The sequence below is a fragment of the Hemicordylus capensis genome, chromosome 2, assembly GCF_027244095.1.
Source record: "Hemicordylus capensis ecotype Gifberg chromosome 2, rHemCap1.1.pri, whole genome shotgun sequence".
Taxonomy (NCBI): Eukaryota; Metazoa; Chordata; class Lepidosauria; order Squamata; family Cordylidae; genus Hemicordylus; species Hemicordylus capensis.
The window spans coordinates 106714388-106736634 of record NC_069658.1 but is presented as its reverse complement, the minus strand read 5'-3'; the positions used below and the strand labels follow the sequence as shown (position 1 = coordinate 106736634).

Here is a 22247-nt window from a genome sequence, read left to right as displayed (position 1 = left end):
CACACTATGATGAGGCAGCATAGCAGGACTTGGGTGGGGTTAAGGTGCTATACACTATCTTAAAATCAATTTCATTAATATTGTAAGCAATTTAGGTGGTTCCCCTACTCCTTTTTTAAAACAGCAGTGAAAACCCCTAAATATATAGCTACTTTAGTTTTCTTGGGAGAAAAATGTCTGATATTGTAGATTGCACTCCTACATTAACAGCTTGTGTGATGGGATGAGTCACTGCCTCTGCTGGCAGTTTCCTGCAGATCACCTCATTGCCTACTTATTTATTTAAAAAATGTTTATTCCATCAGTCAGCAAAAAGATTGTCATGGCAGTTCACAATCCAATTACAAAATTCATTTTTTAAAAAAATTACCATTGTTGATTGTAGCAGCAACAAAAGTAAGCCTGCCACAGCTACCTTAGCAAGCCAGTGAAATTTCTTAATGAACAGAAAGGTGTTCTCCAGCTTCTGAAATAAGTGCAGTGAACTAGGCATACAAGAGCGAGGGAGTGAAGCGTTGGCGCTTACCTGAAAAGTCATTCTCCTCAGAAGTATGGGTTGTATCCATGGATCATGAGATCGCTTACGACCTCCTGCTCCGAGACAGGGCCAATCAGAGACTTCTCCTCCCACAGGAGGGCGGGGCGATCCCCTCAGACTCCATTTCGTAGACAGCTGCTACTAGCTCCGAAAGAAAGGCACATGAACAGGTTATAGACAACTCATGCAATAGGCATCCAGCTTGCACTGTGGTCCCCATCCTGAGCCCGACGGTTTGCCGTCTTGTGCATTACATTACGTGAATGTGAAGGCAGACCAGAGGACAGGGTGGGGACAGATACAACTTATACTTCTGAGGAGAATGACCTTTCAGGTAAGCGCCAACGCTTCATTCTCCCTCGGAAGAGGGTTGTATCCGTAGATCATGAGACCTGCCAAAGCTCCTCTCTGCTCTGGGTGGGACCTCTGGTCAAGGCTCACGAAGGCACCACCTGTGGTAAGACCCGTCTGCCGAAGGTGGCATCAGACGAGGTCCAATCATGGATCTTAAAGTACCTCACGAAGGTGGATATGGAGGCCCAAGTGGCAGCCCTGCAAATATCAACCGGGGAGCCAGGGTGGAGAAGGCAGCGGTAGCAGCGGCACTCCTAGTGGAATGCGCTGTGATTCCTGCCGGTGTTGGCGTGCCTAACGCCTTGTATGCCATCCGAATGCAGGAGCATATCCAGCGGGAAAGTGTGGCCGTGGATACCTTCTTACCCAGGGAGCAGTCCCTGAATGAGACAAAAAGGGAGTCTGACCTCCTGAGAGGCTTGGTATGGTGAAGGTATACCCGTACCGTCCTGTGAACATCCAAGGAATGCCACTCCTCTCTGAGTGAGGATGGGTGTGGGCAAAAGGAAGGCAACATTAGTTCCTGAGCCCTGTGGAACACGGAGTTCACCTTGGGCATATAGGAAGGGTCCATGCGTAGTAGGATGTAGTCAGGGAAGACAAGGCACAGTTCCTTACATGCAGAAAGTGCCCCCAAGTCCGAGACTTGCCTGGCTGAGGTGATGGCGACGAGGGACAAGATCCTCAGGGGAGCTGCCCTCAAGGGCGGTTTCGTGAGGGCCCTGAGGTCAAGGCTCAAGTCCCATGTTGGGAACCTGTGCACCGTGGGAGGCTTGAGCAGTGCTGCTCCTTTAAGAAACCTCTGTACGTGTGGGTGCGCAGACAGGGAGGGGGCCTCCCGAACCTGAAGGACGGAAGAGATGATGAACACCTGCGTGTTAGGGCAAAGCCCTTTTTCCAGACCCTTCTGCAGGAACCCCAAGACCTGGGGTAGCAATGTGGACAGTGGGACAACCCCTTGTGTGGTGCACCACTTGGAGAAGGTCTTCCAGGTCAATTGGTAGACCCTGACGGTGGAAGGGCGGTGAGAAGTGAGTATGGTATCCTGGACTGCCTGAGAATATCCGCATTCCCTTAGGGCCCTCCGCTCAATCTCCAGGCAGAGAAGCTGAGCCAGTCCGGTTGCGGGTGGCACACGGGGCCCTGCCTGAGCAGATGGCGATGGCTTCCGAGGGGCAGAGGCGGTTCCCTGGATAATGCCACTAGGTCCGAAAACCAAGGGCGGCGGGGCCAGTGTGGGGCCACCAGGATGACCTCCGCCTGAAGTAGGTGGATCCTTTGCACAGTTTGTGAGATTATGGCTACTGGGGGAAAGGTGTAGAGAAGGCCCATGGGCCAGAGCATCCATTCCCTCCTCCCTCGGGGGTCTGTATCTTGATAAGAAATGGGGTCGCTTGGCGTTTCCTGGAGAGACGAAAAGGGGTCCCGAACCTTAGAACAATTCTCTGGAAGGCATGAGGGTCCAGGGACCACTCGGCCTGGTCTATCTGGGACCGGCTGAGCCAGTCCGCTAGCGTGTTCTGGGTCCCACTGATGTGGTCCGGCTCGAGGGACAGGAGGTTTGCCTCCGCCCATCTCATAAGTTTGGTGGTCTCCTGCATCAGGGATCGGGACCTGGTCCCTCCCTAGTGGTTGATGTGTGCCTTTGAAGTGGCGCTGTCTGTTTGTACTAGCACGTGGCGGTTCTGGATTAGTGGGGAGAACTCCTTGAGGGAGTTCAGGATTGCCCGAAGCTCCAGCCAGTTTATGGAGTTGTTTCTTTCATCGGTGGACCACTGCCTCTGTGCGACCAGCTGCTGGCAGTGCCCCCCCCCCCAGCCCTGGAGGCTGGCATCTGTGGTCACATGTGTCCGTTCAACTTGAAGGAACTGGGTGCCCTTTCGAACCGCTGGGGAGGCCCACCAGGACAGTGACCGCCGGACGGGGGCAAGCAGGGTCACTCTCAGCCAAGACCTCTGCATGATGAGGTCCTGGTAGGGTAGCAGGAACCACTGGAGGGGGCGTGAATGGAACCGATTCCAAGGCACTATCCCTATGGTGGAGATCATGAAACCCTGCAACTGGCTCAGGGAGAGCACGTCCGACCTTGGCTGGGCAAATAAGGACTGGCATCTTGGAGGTCAGCTTTGTCCGACGCTCGGTGAGGGGGAGGCAAACCATCCCCCTGCATGTGTTGATGAGCGCCCCCAAATGGAGGATCTTGGTCTGGGGCGTTAAGGAGCTCTTTCGGCGGTTCACAATGAAGCCATGTGCCTCCAAGACCTGCAGAGTGGAGCGGACGTTCCTCTGTCCTTCGTATGAAGATGCCGATCGGACCATCAAATCGTCCAAATATGGATAAAGATGGACATCCTTGGTCCTCAAGTGCGCCACAAGTGCCAACATGATTTTGGTGAAAACCTGGGGTGCAGTCGAGAGACCGAAGGGGAAAGCCCGGTACTGGAAGTGGTGGCGGCAATAGGAGAACCACAGGAAGCGTCTGTCCTGAGGGTGGATGGGGACTTGGAGGTATGCCTCCTTAAGGTCCACTGAGGCCAGGAAGTCTCCCTCCTGAAGGGCCATAAGGATGGAACGCAGGGTTTCCGTGTGGAGGCTCCTCTTCCTCAGGTAACTGTTGACATACTTCAGATCTAGTATTGCCGTTCTTCTTGGGGACCAGGAAGAGGATTGAGTAGACTCCTTGGTCCTGCTCCCCTGGTGGGACCGGCTCGATTGCCCTGATGCTGGACAGGTACTTTTTGGCTTCCAGCATCAAGAGGTGCTTTGAGCTTTTCTGGAACCTGGGGGAAGGGAGGAGGCGATCTGGGGGCTGGCTGTTGAACTGCAGGGAGTACCCCAGGGACACGGTTTGTAGGACCCATGCGTCTGAGCAGGTTTGCGCCCAGGCCTGAACAAAACTCTGCAGCTTGCCCCCCACCTGGGATACCAGGAGCTGTGGATAGTAGTCATTGGGCGAGGTTGCGCTTGAAGCTGGGCTTCGCTGGCTGCCCGTGCTGCTGGGTATGGCGAGGCTGGTGGTCCTGAAAGGAGGGCTGAGCCCTGAGCCCAGAGAGCCTGTCCTGTCTGCTGTGGTGCTAGTGAAAGGATGACCTGTAGTCTTTGGAATTAGAAAAGAAAGAGGTAAAGGTGCAGCACTCCAGCCGCTGGGTCCCTGGAGGCATAGCCTTCTTGTCTTTAGATTCGACCAAAATGGGGTCGAGGACCTCTCCGAACAACTTGCCCCCTTTAAAGGCTGAGTTGGCTAGGTTTGACCGGGACTTCGGGTCCTCTTTTCAGTTTTTAAAACATAACTGGCATCTGACTGTGATATCAGATACCAGGCCCCGGCAGACAGTTGTGCTGCATCGAGAGAAGAATCGGCCATGAACGCTGCCGCTTTGCCCAGTTTGTTGAGATCCTGCCTAAGGGCAGTCGATTTTGGAGGAACCAAGGAGAGAGGTTCCCTTACCCAAAGAACTGCTGCTCTAGCGAACATGGAGTTGGCTGTGGAAGCCCTAATGGATAAAGCAGTTGTTTCATGTGACCTGCGTAAGGCAGCATCACACTTCTTATCGTCTATGTTTTTCAGGGTCTCGTCCCCATCTTTGGGAAGTACCGTTACCATTACAAGAGTGGCCGCACCTACCAGTGGCACCTGTAGCTTTTCCATGTGGGCCTTAGTAGATGTCTACTGGTGCTGTACTGCCGAAGGGGGGCCCTTGCTCTCAGTGGGCTTCTCCCATTCCTTTTGAAATATATCCAAAAAGAGCTGTGGGCAGGGCACGGTCATCTTCTGTGTTTGCAGTGGGGGGAGTACTGCAGGGTCCCCTTCAGGCTTGTTAGCACTGGGTAAGGGTTGCTCTTCCAGCCTCAGTGCCTTCCGCACCTTGTGCAGTAACACAGGGAAGTCTGCCTGAGAGAAGAGGTGGTATTGGAGCTGCTGGGATAAAGAGGACTGCTCATCGTCCCTGGAAAGCTGCCCTTCCTCGCACTCAGATGCCTCAGATAACGTCGGACTGTGGCTGGGTGGGCCGGGGGAGAAGCTCAGAGCCCATCGTTGCGTGGAGCGGGCGGCAGGTGGAGAGCCGGGGAAGCTCAGCAGTCGTTGCGGAGGCAATGAGGCAGCAAGGGGAGAGAACCGGAGGAGCCCTGTTGTCCTGCTGGCGTTTGCCTAGGTGGAGGGTGGAAGCGGCAGGAGCGCCGCAAGGGGCAAAATCGCTGCTGCTGCCGTGCCGCATGTGCTTGGTCCCGCCTCCAAAATGGCGGCCACCTCAGACGGGGTGGGAAGGCCGGGAGCAACCAGGGGAAGGAGCGGCCAGGGGAGCTTCTTAAACTCCTCCACCATCGCCCGGTGGAGGAGAGCAGCAAAGGCGGGAGGAATCTCCTCCTTATCGGCGGAGGTGGCCTCAACGCCCTGATCGGTGGCAGCGGAGGAAGGGAGAGCTGACGAGCAGAAGCGCTTGTCAGCGGGGGGAGGAGTGCCCGCGTTCAAACCCCCCTAAACAGACTCATCCTCCTGAAGAGTTGTTGCTGCTGCAGCCGTTGCCTCGCTCTCTAGCCTTGTGCCTCCTCGAGAGGAGGTCTTGGAGCCTGCTTGCGACCCGGTCTCCTTTTTCTTGGAGCCCTTTTCCTCATTGCGGCTTTTGCCATCTTTGCTGCCTTGCCAGCCCGAGTCAAGGGTGCGGGATGTGTCGCTGCGACCCACTCAGCATGGCACACAGTGTGTGCCACGGAATCTTCGGAGAGGGATCGAGAAGCCTCTCTCTCGCCGCGCGGTGACTCCGCTGCCATGTGCAGGACGTGCTGGGAGTCACAGTAGGTAACAAGGCTACCTGCTTGGTTTCCTTCCTTCCCAGTGCCCTCATTCCAGTGCCCAACAGGTGAGTTTTGAAGGGGTTAATTCAGAATGTAGTCCAAAGGAAGAATAGTGGAGCAACATGGAGCGGACCCTGCCCGGAGCGAGACAGGGCAAGAACTGGAGACTGAGGGCATCGCCCCGCCATCCTGTGGGAGAAGTCTCTGATTGGCCCTGTCTCGGAGCAGGAGGTCATAAGCGATCCCATGATCCATGGATACAACCCTCTTCTGAGGGAGAATGCCATTACAGAAAAACCCCTTACTCTTTACTGCCTAAAGGTCCCCGCCCCCACCCCCCCGGTTACATTATTACTGTGGTTTTTGTTCGTAATGCTTTTCTTTTTAGGTTTCTCTCTCTGTGTCTGTGTTTCCCTTTAACTTGTTTTATGTAACTTGATTTATTTTGCTGTTATTATTTTATTGTCCGCTGACTTGGGATCCCTTGCTGGCAGAAATATGGTGTGCAAGTCTTTAAATTTATTTATTTATTTATTTATTTATTGCATTTTTATACCGCCTTTCGTTAAAAGATAGCCCCAAGGCAGTAAATAAAATAAGCCTTCTATCTAAAGACAATGGTAACCAGAACAGGGCGTCATCTAAAGATCTTAAAGCCCAGGAGAGAACCCAGCCCAGGGTAATTCCACAGGTTGCAAACTTAGTAGACCTTACTGGCAGAGAGGGAATGTTTCAAGAAATATCTGTCCAGTTGTTAAAGTTGAAGAACAATAATATTTAAGTGAATTAATCTAAATGATGATGATAATGATAATTGCTTCTTGATTCAACATGGTAGTCAAATGAGGTGATATTATGTTGGTTTGAAGTTGTAAACTCTCAGCTTTAGTGGGATTTTACTGAAAACACTGTAAAATGGAATTTTCTTTGTCACTGTTTATTACAGGAAATTAACAAGAAGTTGCAGTTATTGACTTCTCAAATGACAGAGCTATCTGGGAGACAAAAGCACCTGGAACACAGAGACAATGAACTCAGACAACAGAAGAAAGAACTTTTGGAACGAAAAAATAAAAGGAAACAGTTGGAATCAAAAATTAGTATGAAATATGACAGGTATACTTTTTTGTGTAATCACATGGTATTAAATAATTATTTTTTTAATGTGAGGGGAGCTTTTATTCTGCTGATGGATTTTGTCCATGATAAAATTTGACAGTTGCTATCCTCTGGTAGATGTAAATACTGCTCCTTTGAAAAGTGCCTGTTTGCCCAGTTTTACGTGATTCTTTTAAAAACACATTTGGGGGAAAAGTTTTATCCTTCTGCTGACAGATTCTGACCATGACTTAATTTGATACAGGATACCTCCTTAGAAATCAGGGATTAGCAATTTTCTGGTCTGATTTAAAATATTGATTCTCCATCCTCTTTTTTTATTGAACTGCTACTGTCCTTGTTATGCATTGTTATGCACAGCGATAAGGTCTTATCCCATAGCTAAATAATGGAATATCAAAGTAGCTTCCTTTAAAGTGTGTGTGTGTGATGTAAATGCAGCAGTTGAATGGTCCATCTGAAATACGGGGTGGATTTTTAAGGGTGGGGAGGGTGTACTTATCCCTCCCTCCGCTTTTACCCCTCCAGCGCTCCCCGCTTTGTAAGTATTTGGGGTGGCAGGGTACGTTCCTGCCGCCCCTACCCCATTCCTCGTCAAAAGGCGTCAAAAGCCTCACTGCGCGTGCGCATGTCACATGCGCATGTCACGTCCTGCGTTGCTTGCATGCGCACGTCGGGCGGGCAGGCATACACAATGCACAGAGGTGACATGCACACGCACAGTGATGCTTTTGAAGCCTTTTGATGAGTAACAGGGATAGAGGCAGCAGGAAGGTACCCTGCCACACCAAATGCTTACAAAGCGGGGAGTGCTGGAGGGGGGAAAGCAGCGGGAGGGGTAAGTACACCCCCCTCCCCAGTGCCAGACCAGTTCCGTGCACACCACTACTCAGCATAAGTCCCACTAAGTTCAATAGGATATACTTGTAATAAGTATGTTTAGATCTGCAGCTTGAGCTTTGCAAGAAGATTTTGAAAAGTTGAGTAGAAATATAGTAACATTTTAGACCCGAATTAAATAGGTTTGTTCTTTAGTTAATCAACTTTGTTTAGTTCTCTTTAGTTGCTTCTTCTTTTTGGCAGCTCCTTGCAGCTTAGACAGATCTGGATCATGATCCGTTGAGCTCCATAAGAAATGTGTTCTGCACATGTGTGGAATCCTCTGTGTAGAATGCCACAACTCCTCATGGCATTCACACTCCTCTCCATGTGACCAAAGTGGCACATATTTAAGGCGAGCGTGATGCCTTTCCCCTCAGTTCCTTTTTGACTGCCGTAGTGATTGTTTCTTAGTTGCTGCAACTCCTCAGCTTGGTTCCTTCTTATCTTTGGGAGTTCTTGTTAAAAAAAAAGAAAAAGAAAGAAAGACTGTTTTTTACTGGCTTCAACTTGGACTATCTTGACTACAACTATGGGAAAAGCCCAAGAAAACAGAAAATAAAACTTTAAAAAGTGCTCCAAGTGCAAGGCAAAATTTCCATCACAGAATCGTCATGATTCCTGCCTTGTTTGTCTTGGCGAAGGCCATAACACCTCAATATGCAAGATCTGCACTTAGTTTTCAGAACAGACCAGACAAAATAGAAAGATTGTGTGCCACCCTCTATGACCATGTCTTGAACCCTTCAAGCCATCATCTAAGGCGGGGGCTTCCCTGACTTCGAAATTGCTGTTGGCACCTGCCCCAAGGACTGCAAGTATAATGTAGTCTAAATCTTTGGCATCTACATTTGAATCTCCAAACCCGCCAAAGGAGAAGCATCATTCAAGTGATGAGAGTACATGGGAACCGGCTCAAAAGAGGCAAAAAACTCAAGCCTCGGTCCTGGAAAACACTCTACCATCAGAATTGCAAGATGGGATTATAACATGGGTATTGAGACTATCAATGCCAAGGGAAACACAAGGTTTACAGACCTCTGACACTGAGACCTTCAACATTGAAGGAAGTCCATCCCTCGACATCAAGCATATATGTGCTGCCAAAGCCTTTGGCAGCGAAGCTCTCAATGTTTACAGCTCCAGTCAGGCAACCATCCTCAATCTCTAGCTCCGATACCATTGCAGACCCCAGCTCCATCGACAGATTGGCATCAAGAAACATCTTCAGCTTTGCACTCACTGATACAGTCATGCCAGTTGACCCCTCGACACCAAGATCCATCAATGGCTTTTAACATCGAGGATGATGATGATATTGAAGAAGTGGTAACTGGCCTAGATCCATCTACTGCCCAGACTCTGCTGTCAATCTTGGATTCCAACACCAGCACCCCGTCCACTTCAACATTCAGAGAGGTTCTTGACTCAAACTGAGGAGAACACTTCTGAAGATCAAAAGATAATTCCGTCTATTACGTGTAAGACACCTCCAGTTGTACCAGTGATGACTCAGTCTAATCTACCTATGTGCTGTGCTCTGACAGCAGCTCAGCCACCACCAAGCTTGCATTTTTGTGGCTTTTCTCACCGCCCTACTGTATCTACACAATACACTGCAACCAGTGGTCTTGGCCTTTTTTCTCCTGGCTTACCTTATGACTACAAGGATTATAAGACCTGGAAATCTCTTCATTCTGACAAGCAGAAAACCCAAACTACAGGTGAAACTCGAAAAATTAGAATATCGTGCAAAAGTTCATTAATTTCAGTAATGCAAATTAAAAGGTGAAACTGATATATGAGATAGACGCATTACATGCAAAGCGAGATAAGTCAAGCCTTAACTTGTTATAATTGTGATGATCATGGCGTACAGCTCATGAGAACCCCAAATCCACAATCCCAGAAAATTAGAATATTGTGAAAAGGTTCAACAGTTTAGGCTCCAGGTGTCCCACTCCAGTCAGCTAATCAATCCATAACACCTGCAAAGGGTTCCTGAGCCTTGAAATGGTCTCTCAGTCTGGTTCATTAGGAATCACAATCATGGGAAAGACTGCTGACTTGACAGTTGTGCAGAAAACCATCATTGACACCCTCCATAAGGAGGGAAAGCCTCAAAAGGTAATTGCAAAAGAAGTTGGATGTTCCCAAAGTGCTGTATCAAAGCACATCAATAGAAAGTTATGTGGAAGGGAAAAGTGTGGAAGAAAAAGGTGCACAAGCAGCAGGGATGACCGCAGCCTGGAGAGGATTGTCAGGAAAAGGCCATTCAAAAGTGTTGGGGACTTTCACAAGGAGTGGACTGAGGCTGGAGTTAGTGCATCAAGAGCCATCACACACAGACGGATCCTGGACATGGGCTTCAAATGTCATATTCCTCTTGTCAAGCCGCTCCTGAACAACAAACAACGTCAGAAGCGTCTTACCTGGGCTCAAGAAAAAAAGAACTGGTCTGTTACTCAGTGGTCCACAGTCCTCTTTTCTGATGAGAGCAACTTTTGCATCTCATTTGGAAACGAAGGACCCAGAGTCTGGAGGAAGAATGGAGAGGCACACAATGCAAGATGCTTGAAGTCCAGTGTGAAGTTTCCACAGTCTGTGTTGATTTGGGGAGCCATGTCATCTGCTGGTGTTGGTCCACTGTGCTTCATTAAGTCCAGGGTCAACGCAGCCGTCTATCAGGAGATTTTGGAGCACTTCATGCTTCCTTCCGCAGACGAGCTGTATGGGGATGCTGACTTCATTTTCCAGCAGGACTTGGCACCTGCCCACACTGCCAAAAGTACCAAAACCTGGTTCAATGACCATGGGATTAGTGTGCTTGATTGGCCAGCAAACTCGCCTGACCTGAACCCCATAGAGAATCTATGGGGCATTGCCAAGAGAAGGATGAGAGACATGAGACCAAACAATGCAGAAGAGCTGAAGGCTGCTATTGAAGCATCCTGGTCTTCCATAACACCTCAGCAGTGCCACAGGCTGATAGTATCCATGCCACGCCTCATTGAGGCAGTAATTGCTGCAAAAGGGGCCCAAACCAAGTACTGAATACATATCCATGCTTATACTTTTCAGAGGTCCGATATTGTTCTATTGACAATCCTTGTTTTATTGGTTTCATGTAATATTCTAATTTTCTGGGATTGTGGATTTGGGGTTCTCATGAGCTGTACGCCATGATCATCACAATTATAACAAGTTAAGGCTTGACTTATCTCGCTTTGCATGTAATGCGTCTATCTCATATATCAGTTTCACCTTTTAATTTGCATTACTGAAATTAATGGACTTTTGCACGATATTCTAATTTTTTGAGTTTCACCTGTATGTATCTTCTCACTTCAACTATAACTCTGGGCATGTCTGTGAGAACCTTGGCTGCTGGTGACGCCTCTACTATACTGTCCAGAAAGTTACCATTAACTACGGTGGCATCCACAGAAACTTCATTGCGACCTTTGTCTACAAATCCACGGACTGTAAAACCAGTTCTGACTTCTACAGCTATGCAAACTGTGCATCAGCAGCTAAAGCCTATGGAGACTGCATCTATCGAAACACAGACTTCGGCACCACATCACCTGCTCGTTCCTTATGTGACAGTCACCATGACTCATCTGACTTTGAGTCAGATAGTGAGAGTGTAGAGAATCTAAATTATCCATCACCAGATGCAGCAACCCCTACACATGTCTCCCCATCCGAGGAGATGAATGTCTCCCAACTACAGATAAAAGAGATGTGGGAGGCATTTATGATTAGACCTAAAGACTCAATCATCATCGATTGACAACTCTGTATATAATTTTTAAAAATTATTTATTATTATTTTACATTTTATATCCCGCTCTTCCTCCAAGGAGCCCAGAGCGGTGTACTACATACTTAGGTTTCTCATCACAACAACCCTGTGAAGTAGGTTAGGCTGAGAGAGAAGTGACTTGGCCCAGAGTCACCCAGCTAGTATCATGGCTGAATGGGGATTTGAACTCGAGTCTCCCTGGTCCTAGTCCAGCACTCTAACCACTACACCACACTGGCTCTCTTTATGACAAAATCACAGTCAGAAAACTATGGCCAAGTCTACTACATTGGCACAGCAAAACACGTGGCAAAATCAGAATCAAGGACAATGACCACGGCCATTTCATTAAGATGCCCTTTTCTGGCTCCGTTCAGCTTCACTCCAGATGTATATGAAGTATGAGATAGAAAGACTTCCATTTGATGGGAAAGGTGTCTTTAGTGAGCAAATGCCAATATGGAAAAACTTTTTTAAAAATTGAATTTTACAGCAAAAGCCTTTGTCTTCCTCAACATCTTACTATTCCTCAAGATATAAATCCAAAATCAAATTACAAACAGCAAGCGCATAGGGAGTTCAGAAAGCCTCATCAAACTTAAGTAAACATCCCTACCAAGGCAGAAATAACGGCAATCAGAGTCAACGCGGCAGGTGGAGACTCGAAAACAGCACCTCTTGAAAATTTCAATCACCCAACAGATCTGGAAGTGATCCGTTGTCATCATGAGAAATGGGTTACTGCGCCTGCGCAGGGACCTCTCGGATAGATTAACTAGCTCCCCTTTGGCACCCTTCCCAGCAATGCACGTGCTCCATGCCTTGCTTTTCTCGGCAGTCAGGCGCCATCTTGTCTCAGTTTCTTTTCAACCACTGATGCGTTGAGACCTCTGGTTCATTGCTCCTCAATTTTTAGAAAAGAAAGCATTACTTCAGACAGATTTTGTAGTGTATACTTCTGGACTGTGACTCAACTAGTCCTCGTCTTTCTCCTTGGACTTGGTTCTTCAGATACTTGGATTTTCGGTGCTTTGACCTCTGACTGTGAGCTAACTATTCTTTGGACTTTGATTTGGATTTCATGACTTCATTCCATGGCTTTGCCGTCGGAACAGTATGTCTGACAGAAAGAAGACGATGTTTAAGCGTTGCTCTCAATGTCAGGCTAAACTTCCCTCGACCGATGAACATGAACTCTGATTATTCTGTTTGGGGGAGCAACATGTCCCAGCTTCTTGTAGGATTTGCAGATCCCTTTTGAAGCAGACGCTGAAGAATAGCTCTTTGTGCCTCAGAGCAACTCTCTATGGAGACGCGCTGTGTCCGCCAAGGCCAGAACTGCCATCAATTTCGGTGTTGGCATCATCGACAGGCCCTCGTTCGATGTCTACCTGGGGGTCTGTGTGTGCACAGTCTAAAACCTTGCAGGATAACCTCGAAGAGATTGTCTTCAAGAAGCCCAAGTTGTCTGACCATGGGCATAAGAAGTGTAAACAACATTGTGTGGCCTCCGATAGTGACTCGCCTCCTCCAAAGAAGCATAAGTCAAAGTTGACTCATTCCTCGAGGTTGAGGACTCCCTCGCCATCAACAGTCCAATACTGACCACCGGTGCCGTCGTCGAGTCTGTCAAAACCACTGCCTACTGACGCAGCTGCGACTCTGTGCCCTTTTCAATGTCATAGTGTTCGGTGCCACCAAGCATCCCTTCGGTCTCGACAACAACCACTGTATCGACATTGATATCGACGCCAAGCTTCCCAATTCAGACTACCTTGGTCTTCCCCTCGACTTCCTCGATGTCCACAGTTGATACCGATTAATGTGTCCTGCACTGTGCTCATCAGTCCTCTCCAACAGCTGCTGCTGTTCCTCACCAGGATAAACCGCTGCTCTTTCACCAGCAAGGACACCCTTGAAATTGCCTCTTACGCTCTTTGATACTGCAGATGATGCCTTGTTGGATGAGGGTACTGCTAAGTCCCTGTTGAGTGCTCTTGACTCCGCTACGAGTACCCCTTCGGGTTCTACATTCCAGGAGTTCCTGACCGATGGCTTGGATACTGAAGTCGATGTTGATGATGATGTACCTCCGAAGACGCCTTTGATGTTGCTTCTTCAGATTGGAGCCAGGTCGTTGACTTATACCGTGCCAACAGTGGTCCTACCGACCACCGCCTCGCCCTTGAAACCACCATCCTTTGGTGCCTCCAAAGGATCCCATTCATGTTTGTCGTTTTAGGCACAATATTTCACCTTCCACACAACTGGGTTGGGCAGAGTTCCAATTGTGGAAAACTCAACGTGAGTTACAAGGCCTACTACCTCGTCAGCCTCCGACTCCTGTACCACAGCGGGTACCACCTGTCCAGCCTTTGGTAACACTGCCCCCTAAACCACTTGTACTGTCTGTGCTCATGAGCCTGTGTGTTCAAACGACACCAGTGCTACTTGATACCCTTGTGTTACCGATGGAGTTGCCCCCTCACTTGCTTGTCACTCCTGTTGGACCGGTTCTGGATCCTCCTCCACCTACCTGTCCACCAGCTCCACCCGCCCCTGTTGAGCCCTTGGAATCTTCAGAGGAGGATTCCTATGATTCCTCTGACTCCTCCGAAACAGACACGGACTGCGATGGTGATGCCTCACGACATCCTTCTGATCCGCCATCAGATGTGCCTCCATGGCCTTCCACATCGCCCAGTGAGGAACTGAAATCATACAATAAAATGATTCAGCAAATGGTGGAGATGCTCAAGCTTGAGATCAAACGTCCCGTCGCTGACCTTGAGGACCTGTCTATAAGATGCTGGCAACTGTTCAGTCCATGCAGCCGATTGCGTTGCCTATGTTGCCTGTTACAACCAAGGCAGCTAAAACTTCCTGGGATGTCTTGCAAACATTGACTCCTACATTGAAAAGTTTAGAGACACTATTGAGTGCAAGAAGATGACAACCTCTATTTACTCAAACATCCTGTCCCTAATTCCTTAGTAATTGCCTGTGCGTCTTCTAAGCCTGGCCACTGCCATACTACTCCCTCCAACAAGGAGGGTAGGAAACTCGATGTTTTTGGGCAGCGTATTTACTCCACTATGTGTCTCTCTATCCGCATAGCAACCTATGCGGCCTGCATGGCCCGCTATAATTACTGTTTTGGGGACTCTTTCAGAAGTGAACTAACCACGTCTAATACAGAGGACCTTACCAACAAATTTGATGACATGCTTACGAAATGCTGTGATCTCAATTGTCAATAGTTAAGCACATATAAGCACTTGGCTGAAACCTAGTAGAGAACTATGACCACTGTGGTCTCTCTTCGACACCATGCTTGACTGAGAGAGAGAGAGAGAGAGAGAGAGAGTTCATTACGATCGTAGATCAGACTGTACAACAAAAAACATTACATAAGACTAGAGCGTATAATACAAACAATGTAGCAAAACCTAGCCACATTGAAAGTGATCTCTTTACAAAAGTTAGATAACAAATACTCTAAATAAAATTCATCGGAGTGACCTGTAAACTTCCCCAGAAGAGGAGTAATTAGTTTTAAGCGAGCATCGCTATAAAATTTACAATATAAAATAACGTGAGGGGTATTTTCTACAGCACCCATTCCACAGGGGCAAATCCTTAAATTAAATGGAATCCCTTTATATCTACCATCCCTAATAGCTGTTGGAAGGGCGTTTAGGTGGGCAAGAGTAAATGGACGCCTAAATTTAGGGATAAGAATATTATCTAAATATGCTGCTGGATTGGAATTAAAAAGTTGTTTCCCCAGATAGATGCCACTCCTTAGACAGGCTGTATTCACTTGTAATTCTGTATCGGCAATATGCTGCTTAATAACCTGCCAGGCCTGATCATGTCCTAATCTAAGAATTTCCTCATGGGAGAACTCAAATTGAAGAAATTTATTTTTAACTAAGGTCTTCCACTTATAATTAAAGACATCAATCATTACCAAGGAAGCCAGGCCTACATTGGCAAAAACCAGTTTTAACCAAAACTTTATAATACAGGTCCAGTAACCCGATTCAACCCTAACGAGACCTACTTCTTGTCTGGTAAGAGAGTTGGGAACATGGGGGGAACTTGAAGAATAGCTCTAATAAATTTAGACTGCACAGCTTCCAGCAGGCCAAAATTACTAGGAGGCCCCAATTGGGCACCATAAAAAAAATAAGGGATAGACTTTAGCAACAAATAACTTGATCGCCACTGGGATAAATGAGGTTCCTCTCGTAAAATGGAATGATTTTATTTTATTTGTAGAAATTTGAGCATTTTATATGGACAAATTTAAGTGGGCGTTTCGCGAGCCAAAAGACTGGACAACAATTCCAAGATATTTAAACAAGCTGACCTGCTCGATTTTGTGCCCCTGCATAACCCAGTTGTGATATCTTGGACATTTGGCGAACACTAAGATTTTCATTTTGTGGTAATTGACCTCAATGGATTCCTCCCTACAGAAATCATATAATATACCAAGGGCACATTTTAATCCTTTGGAAGTCTGAGTCGTCATGGCCATATCATCTGCGTATAGAAGAAAGGGAACATGTCTATTGGCCAATTTTGGAGGGTGAATGACAGGAGTCGAAAGACAGGACACTACAGAATTAATATAGATGTTAAACAAGATAGGTGCTGGTATGCAGCCCTTTCTTACTCCTCTAAAGGTGGAGATTTTTGAGGATAAATGACCTGTCGGGGTATATCGAACCTTTAAACAAGAATTCTTGTGTAGATTAAGCATTAATAGCAGAAGGCGAGTGTCAATTGATAGTTCTTTCAGTTTCATCCAAAGTCTTTCCCTAGAGATATAATCAAAAGCTGACTTTAAATCAATAAAGGCTACGTAGAGATTAGAGCCAGGGTTTTGCATGTATTTGGCCGCTAAAAATTGGAGGGTAAAAGCATGCTGAGATCTACTACTCTTCTTCCCAATATGAAGGACTGAATTGGAACAGCTTCCATTCGATGGAAAAAGTCTTTTCAGCGAGTCTACCGACTCAACTATGGAGACTCTTAAGAAACCCAAATTTACAGCTAAAACCTTTTCTGCTACAGCCACATCTTCACAAGAGTTTTCCCATTACAGATCATACAGCTGTCAACATGCCAGATTTAAATATCAAGACTGAAAGGACTATCAAAAGCCTTTTAAACCCTACCATAAGAAAGGTTACAGTCAACACACCAAGAATCAAGGTCCTTGTCCCACCAAGGACAACTCCAAGCAGTCTCTTTGATCTAGGAGATTGTCCACCGCTCGCACCATCATTGCCGGCCAATGCCTTCAACACCACTCCACTGGCCGCTTGTGGCATGCCCTCGATACTAACTCATTTGCCACCCAACATCATCAGACTAGCCAGTCATGCCTTGCCATGGCACCAGATAACATCGGACCAGTGGGTCTTACAAATTATCAACTCTGGCTACACAATCAAGTTCATAACTTTGCCAAGCTTTGTGGGCATCAAATCCACCCCTCCCACTCCTCCAACAAGAAGTACATGCCCTGTTGGAGAAAGGGCAGTAGTCCTGGTGCGGTGGACAGATCGCCTATGGGGGTATTATTCCCGCTATTTCCTCGTCCCCAAGAAGGATGGTGGAATCAGAGCCATTATGGATCTCCGCAACCTAAACCACTATGTGAATACGCAAAAATTCCATATGACAACATTGCAGGGAATTCTTCCGCTCCTGGCCAAGGAGGAGTGGCTTGCCACGTTAGATCTCAAGGATGTGTATTTTCATATCGAGATCCAGAACAATCATTGCAAATTCCTGAGATTCGCCATAGGAGGTTTAGCATTCCAGTACGGGGTGCTGCCTTTCGGGTTATCCACAGCACCCAGAGTCTTTACGAAATGTATGTCCGTGATGGTTGCTTATTTGAGGACTTGAGGGATCACTGTATTCCCACACCTTAGTTCTTAATGCACATTAGTTCTTAATGCACAGCAACAAATGCAAATTGGAATCTCACATCCCATTCATGCTCCATCTCCTGCAAGACTTAGGGATCCAAGTCAACTGGGCCAAATCCTGGTTTCAGCCAGTTCAAACTATAGACTTTATAGGCACCCTACTAGATACTCAAACGAAATGAGCCTATCTCCCTCTGGACAGGTACCAATAGATTTGCACGCTCATCAGCCATTTCGAACACGACCTTCGCCAATGTGCTGATCGTGGCCAGAGATTGCTGGGCCTCATGCAAATCCACGGTTTTCTAGACTCGTTTACAGATGCGGCCTCTTCAGCTGTGATACCTTCAGGCCTTCCGACTGAATGTTGACAGCCTGGTAATCCTCCTGGACATTCCTCCACGGATATTGCAATCCCTAACATGGTGGAAGAAGAGAGAGAACCTTCTGAGCGGTGTTCCCTTCGTCACTACAGCTCCATCACTCAGTGCACGAGCAGTTTTAATAGCACCATGGTGGCCTCGCCAAACTTGGTTTGTGTTGTTACTCAGACTGACAGACGGCAACTTCTATCACCTACCTCTGGAACCGGACTTGCTGTTGAGAGACATGGCAAAAATCTTACACCCGTCTCTGCAAACTTTGCGACTCACGACCTGGAAGGTCGGTTACTGAAGAATATCCTCAACTCGAGGAGAGCTTCTGCTCAAAAGAGTTACGTGAGTAAATGTAAACGTTTTACCATATATGCCAGGGACCAGGGCTTTCGCCCACTGAAGGCTTCTCCTACTCAGGTCCTTTTGTATCTCACCAGTCTGAAAGAAGCTGGCTTAGCTAATGTGTCCCTCCATGTCCACCTTGCCGCTATTTCCCCTAAACATGCTGGCTGGCGAGACCATTCTGTGTTCTTGCACTCGATATGCAAGAAGTTTTTGAGGGGTGTTAATAGACTTTACCCCTCAGTCCATGCTCCTACAGAACAATGGGGCCTTTCCCTGGTTCTAGTCTCCCTGATGGAAGCTCCTTTTGAGCCTCTTCCTGAAGCCAGTCTACGTTACCTAATGCTCAAGACTGCCTTTCTAATAGTGATTACTACCGCCAGGCGCGTAAGCGAATTGACTGCCTTGCACACAGATGCACCATACACACAATTGTATCCTAACAAGGTCATAATGCATATTGACCCAGCTTTCCTGCCTAAAGTCTCCACGTACTTCCCCTTAATCAGAACATTGTTCTCCCCTTCTTCCAAAATCCCGAGTCTCAATTAGACAAAGCATTACATTCCCTCGATGTCAGACGATGTCTGCTCTACTACCTGAAACGTACAGTGGATATTAGACCGACCAAGATGCTCTTTGTCTTGTTCAAAGACAAGAATAAAGATTTCTCCATCTCTATGCAGTGACTTTCCCACTGGTTGGTGGAGCTCATTTTCCTAACATACAAGTTACAGAATCAACAACCTCCCAGACCCGTCAGAGCACACTCCATAAGAGTGTATGCTGCTTCCGCTACACATGTATCTGGCCTCCGCTTTAAGACATCTGTACTGCAGCCACCTGGTCGTCACACTTAGCTTTCATCAAACATTATGCTGTGAATTTAGTTTGGCTGCGGAGGCCAACTTTGGTAGAGAGGTACTCAAAAGGATCCTCCAGTAGTGGGGTGCAATGGCTGCACCCTCTGCCGATGAGGAAAAACCTAGCTAGTCACCCATTTCTCATGATGACAGTGGATCACTTCCAGATAGACAGGTTGCTTACCTGTAACTTATGATCTGGAGGTGATCCGTTGTCAGTCATGAGACCTACCCGTACCTCCCCGCTGCAGCATTTTCGAAACAAGACTGACTTACCAGCTTGATCAAAGAATCTTGCACTGTGTGGATTGTCTGTCAGACGGATCTCCAAGAAACTGAGACAAGATGGCACAAAGATCTGTGCCTTAGATCTCAAGGCACAGAGCATGTACACGGCAGGGAGGGGTGCCAAAGAGGAGCTAGTTAATCCATCCAAGAGGTCCCTGCACAGGCGCAGTAACCCATTTCTCGTGACTGACAACGGATCACTTCCAGATCATAAGTTACAGGTAAGCAACCTGTCTCTTTCTGTCAACTCCAACTCGACACAAGCAGATGCCAATTCCATCTTAATAGCACTGTAAATACCAACATCAATTGCCAATACCATCAAACTGGCAAGCCATGCCTCAGCATGGCACCACATTATATCAGATGGTTGGGTTCTCAAGACGCTGCCAGTTTTCACAGGTGTTAGCTTCACTCAAGCGACACCAGCTCTACTGGAGAAGGTGAAGGTGTTTTTGGTGAAAGGGGCTATAGTCCTTGTATGGTGGATGAGGAGGCAGGAGTGACTTTACCCCCACTACTTACAAATCCCCAAGAGAAGAGGGGATATTCATCCAAAAATGGATCTAAGACACTTGAACAAGTTTATCCATGTGATGAAGTTTCAAATGCGTTGCAAGACATACTATCACTCTTACATCAGGAATGGTGGCTTGCAATAGAGATGTGCCTGGAACCAGGTGGGGGTAGTTCGATGGCAGGGAGGGGTTCGCGCTTTAAGGGTGGGGAGAGTGCATTTACCCCTTCCTCCGCTTCCCCCCTGTTGTCGCTCAGTATTTACAAGTCTTACGGGGCATCAACGTATCTCCCTGCTGCCCCGTCTGCTCCCAGGCCAGAAGTGGCTGGCACGTGTGCGCGCACACTGTTCTTGCATCCATCAGGCGGGCTTGAGTGTGGCGTGTGCACGTGTGCACCAGTTACTTCTGGCCACTTCCGGCCAGTGAGCCGACAGGGCGGCATGGGGGTATGCTGCCGCCCCATAGGACTTTGCAAATACTGAGCACCAGTGGGGGGAAAGTGGAGGGAGGGGTAAGTGCACCCTCCCTGCCCATAAAGTGTGACCACCCCGCCTTCGCATGTCAAAACTCCTGGTGTTCAAATCTGTTCAGAGGCCCATTAAAAGTATAGGTATAATTTGCAACACTATACCTAAAAGATGCTTACTTTCTCATTTGGAATCGGAGAATAACACAGGAAGTATCTGAGGTTCACTGTGGACAATTTGGTGTCCCAGTACAAGGTACTGCCTTTTAGCTTGTGCACTGCTTCCCATGTCTTTACAGAGTGCATGGCAGTAATTGTAGCACATCTAAGGACAAGGGGAATTGCGATTTTTCCATTTCTGGATGATTGGCTTCTGCTGTCCAGGGATAAAACAGAATTATGTTCTCAGATATCATATGTGTTACAACTTCTCCAAAAGCTGAACATAGAAGTAAATTGGAAAAAATCCCATCTAGAACCTGTGATGACAATAGCCTATACAGGAGCAGTCCTGGATACTCAAGTAGGAAGGCCATACTTACCTGAAGATACTTACCTTACATCAAGGAACTGGTCCACTTCTTCACAGAGCAGCCCAATCAGAACACGAGATAGGTTCAACACCTCTTAGATCTCATGGCCTCCCACAAACCAACAGTCCATTATTCATGCGTGAAAATGAGGAAGTCACAGCTGTGCTTCCTCTCTGTCTTTTGACCAAATGAGAACAATCTTTTGCTAAACTTGACCATGCTTGCTCCAGAATATAATCCCTACATTGCCAGAGAACCTTCTCCAGGGGTTCCCTTTCAGACACAAGCGGCAACTGTATGGGTACAAACAGGTGCATCCTTGACAGGATAGGTAGCACATAGCAACAGCCGCAAAGTACAGAGACAGTGGAACCATCAGCAGAAACATCTTCATATCAACTTTTTAGAGCTTCTAGCAGTTTTCTAAGCAATGAAAGCCTTTCTACCAATGTGGAAAGAACAGACGGTACAGGTCCAATTAGACAGCACAACTGTGATTGCCTACCTCAACAGATGGGCGGGTGGGGTGCCATTTCCAGATCCCTATGTGCCTTAAGCCCCCAACTTTGGCACTGGTGCATTCACAATCACATTTATCCCTTGGCAATACAGATAAAGGGAAGAAACAATGTTCTTGCAGATGACTTAAGCCAATCATTTGCATGAAGGGATCAACATGAGTGGGAACTAAACATGAGTTATTTGTGTCCGATCTTCAAAGCGTGGACCTGGCCCAAGATATTTGCAGCATCACAGAATGTCAAGTGCAGGAACTTCTGCTCCAGGGCATACCTTGACCCTCTGTCACCAGGGGATTCATTCCAGTTGGATTGGACCAAGGAGTACTATACTTGTACTACCATTCATAGGAAGGGTGGTGGCGAGGCTGATAGCTTATTGGGTAACCTGCATTCTGATAACACCTTGGTGGCCAAGGCAGTCGTGGTTTCCACTAGGGATGTACACGGAACCATGGAGCTGCGGTCCTTCCTAAAGCCTTTTGCTGCCAGAGGGAGAAGGGGTGGCAGGGAGGTATCCTGCTGCCCCAAATGCTTGCTAAACAGATGTGTGCCGGCGGGGGACAAGCAGAGGGAGGGGTAGGTACATCCTCCCTCCGCCCTTAAAGGGACCCCCACCCCAGCGCCCGAACTGCCCCAAGGCCGGACAGTCCGGAGGCCTCTGGACCGATCCGAGCACATCACTAGTTTCCACTGGTACTCAGACTGTCCCAGCACAAGCGCAGAAGACTTCCACAATGCCCAGAACTACTGTCACACGAGGGAGGACAAGTGCTACACCCCACAATAACCATCTTAAAACCGACAGTGTGGCAGATAGGCACTTAGATAAGATCATGCTGAATCAATGAAAGCCATCCACACAGTTAGACTATGTATGGAAATGGAAAAGATTTAAG

At 47.6% G+C, this 22247-nt stretch overlaps 1 protein-coding gene across 3 annotated transcripts in view; it reads left to right on the top strand.

Annotated features, from left to right (window-relative positions):
• The window catches only part of SMC5 (structural maintenance of chromosomes 5), a 101596-nt gene that overhangs the window by 38709 nt on the left and 40640 nt on the right, over positions 1 to 22247 (top strand). For all 3 annotated transcript variants that reach the window (XM_053298092.1, XM_053298094.1, XM_053298093.1), the window contains exon 15: positions 6633 to 6802. In XM_053298092.1, coding sequence (XP_053154067.1) covers positions 6633 to 6802 — 170 coding nt within the window. The remainder of the gene's footprint in view (positions 1 to 6632; positions 6803 to 22247) is intronic.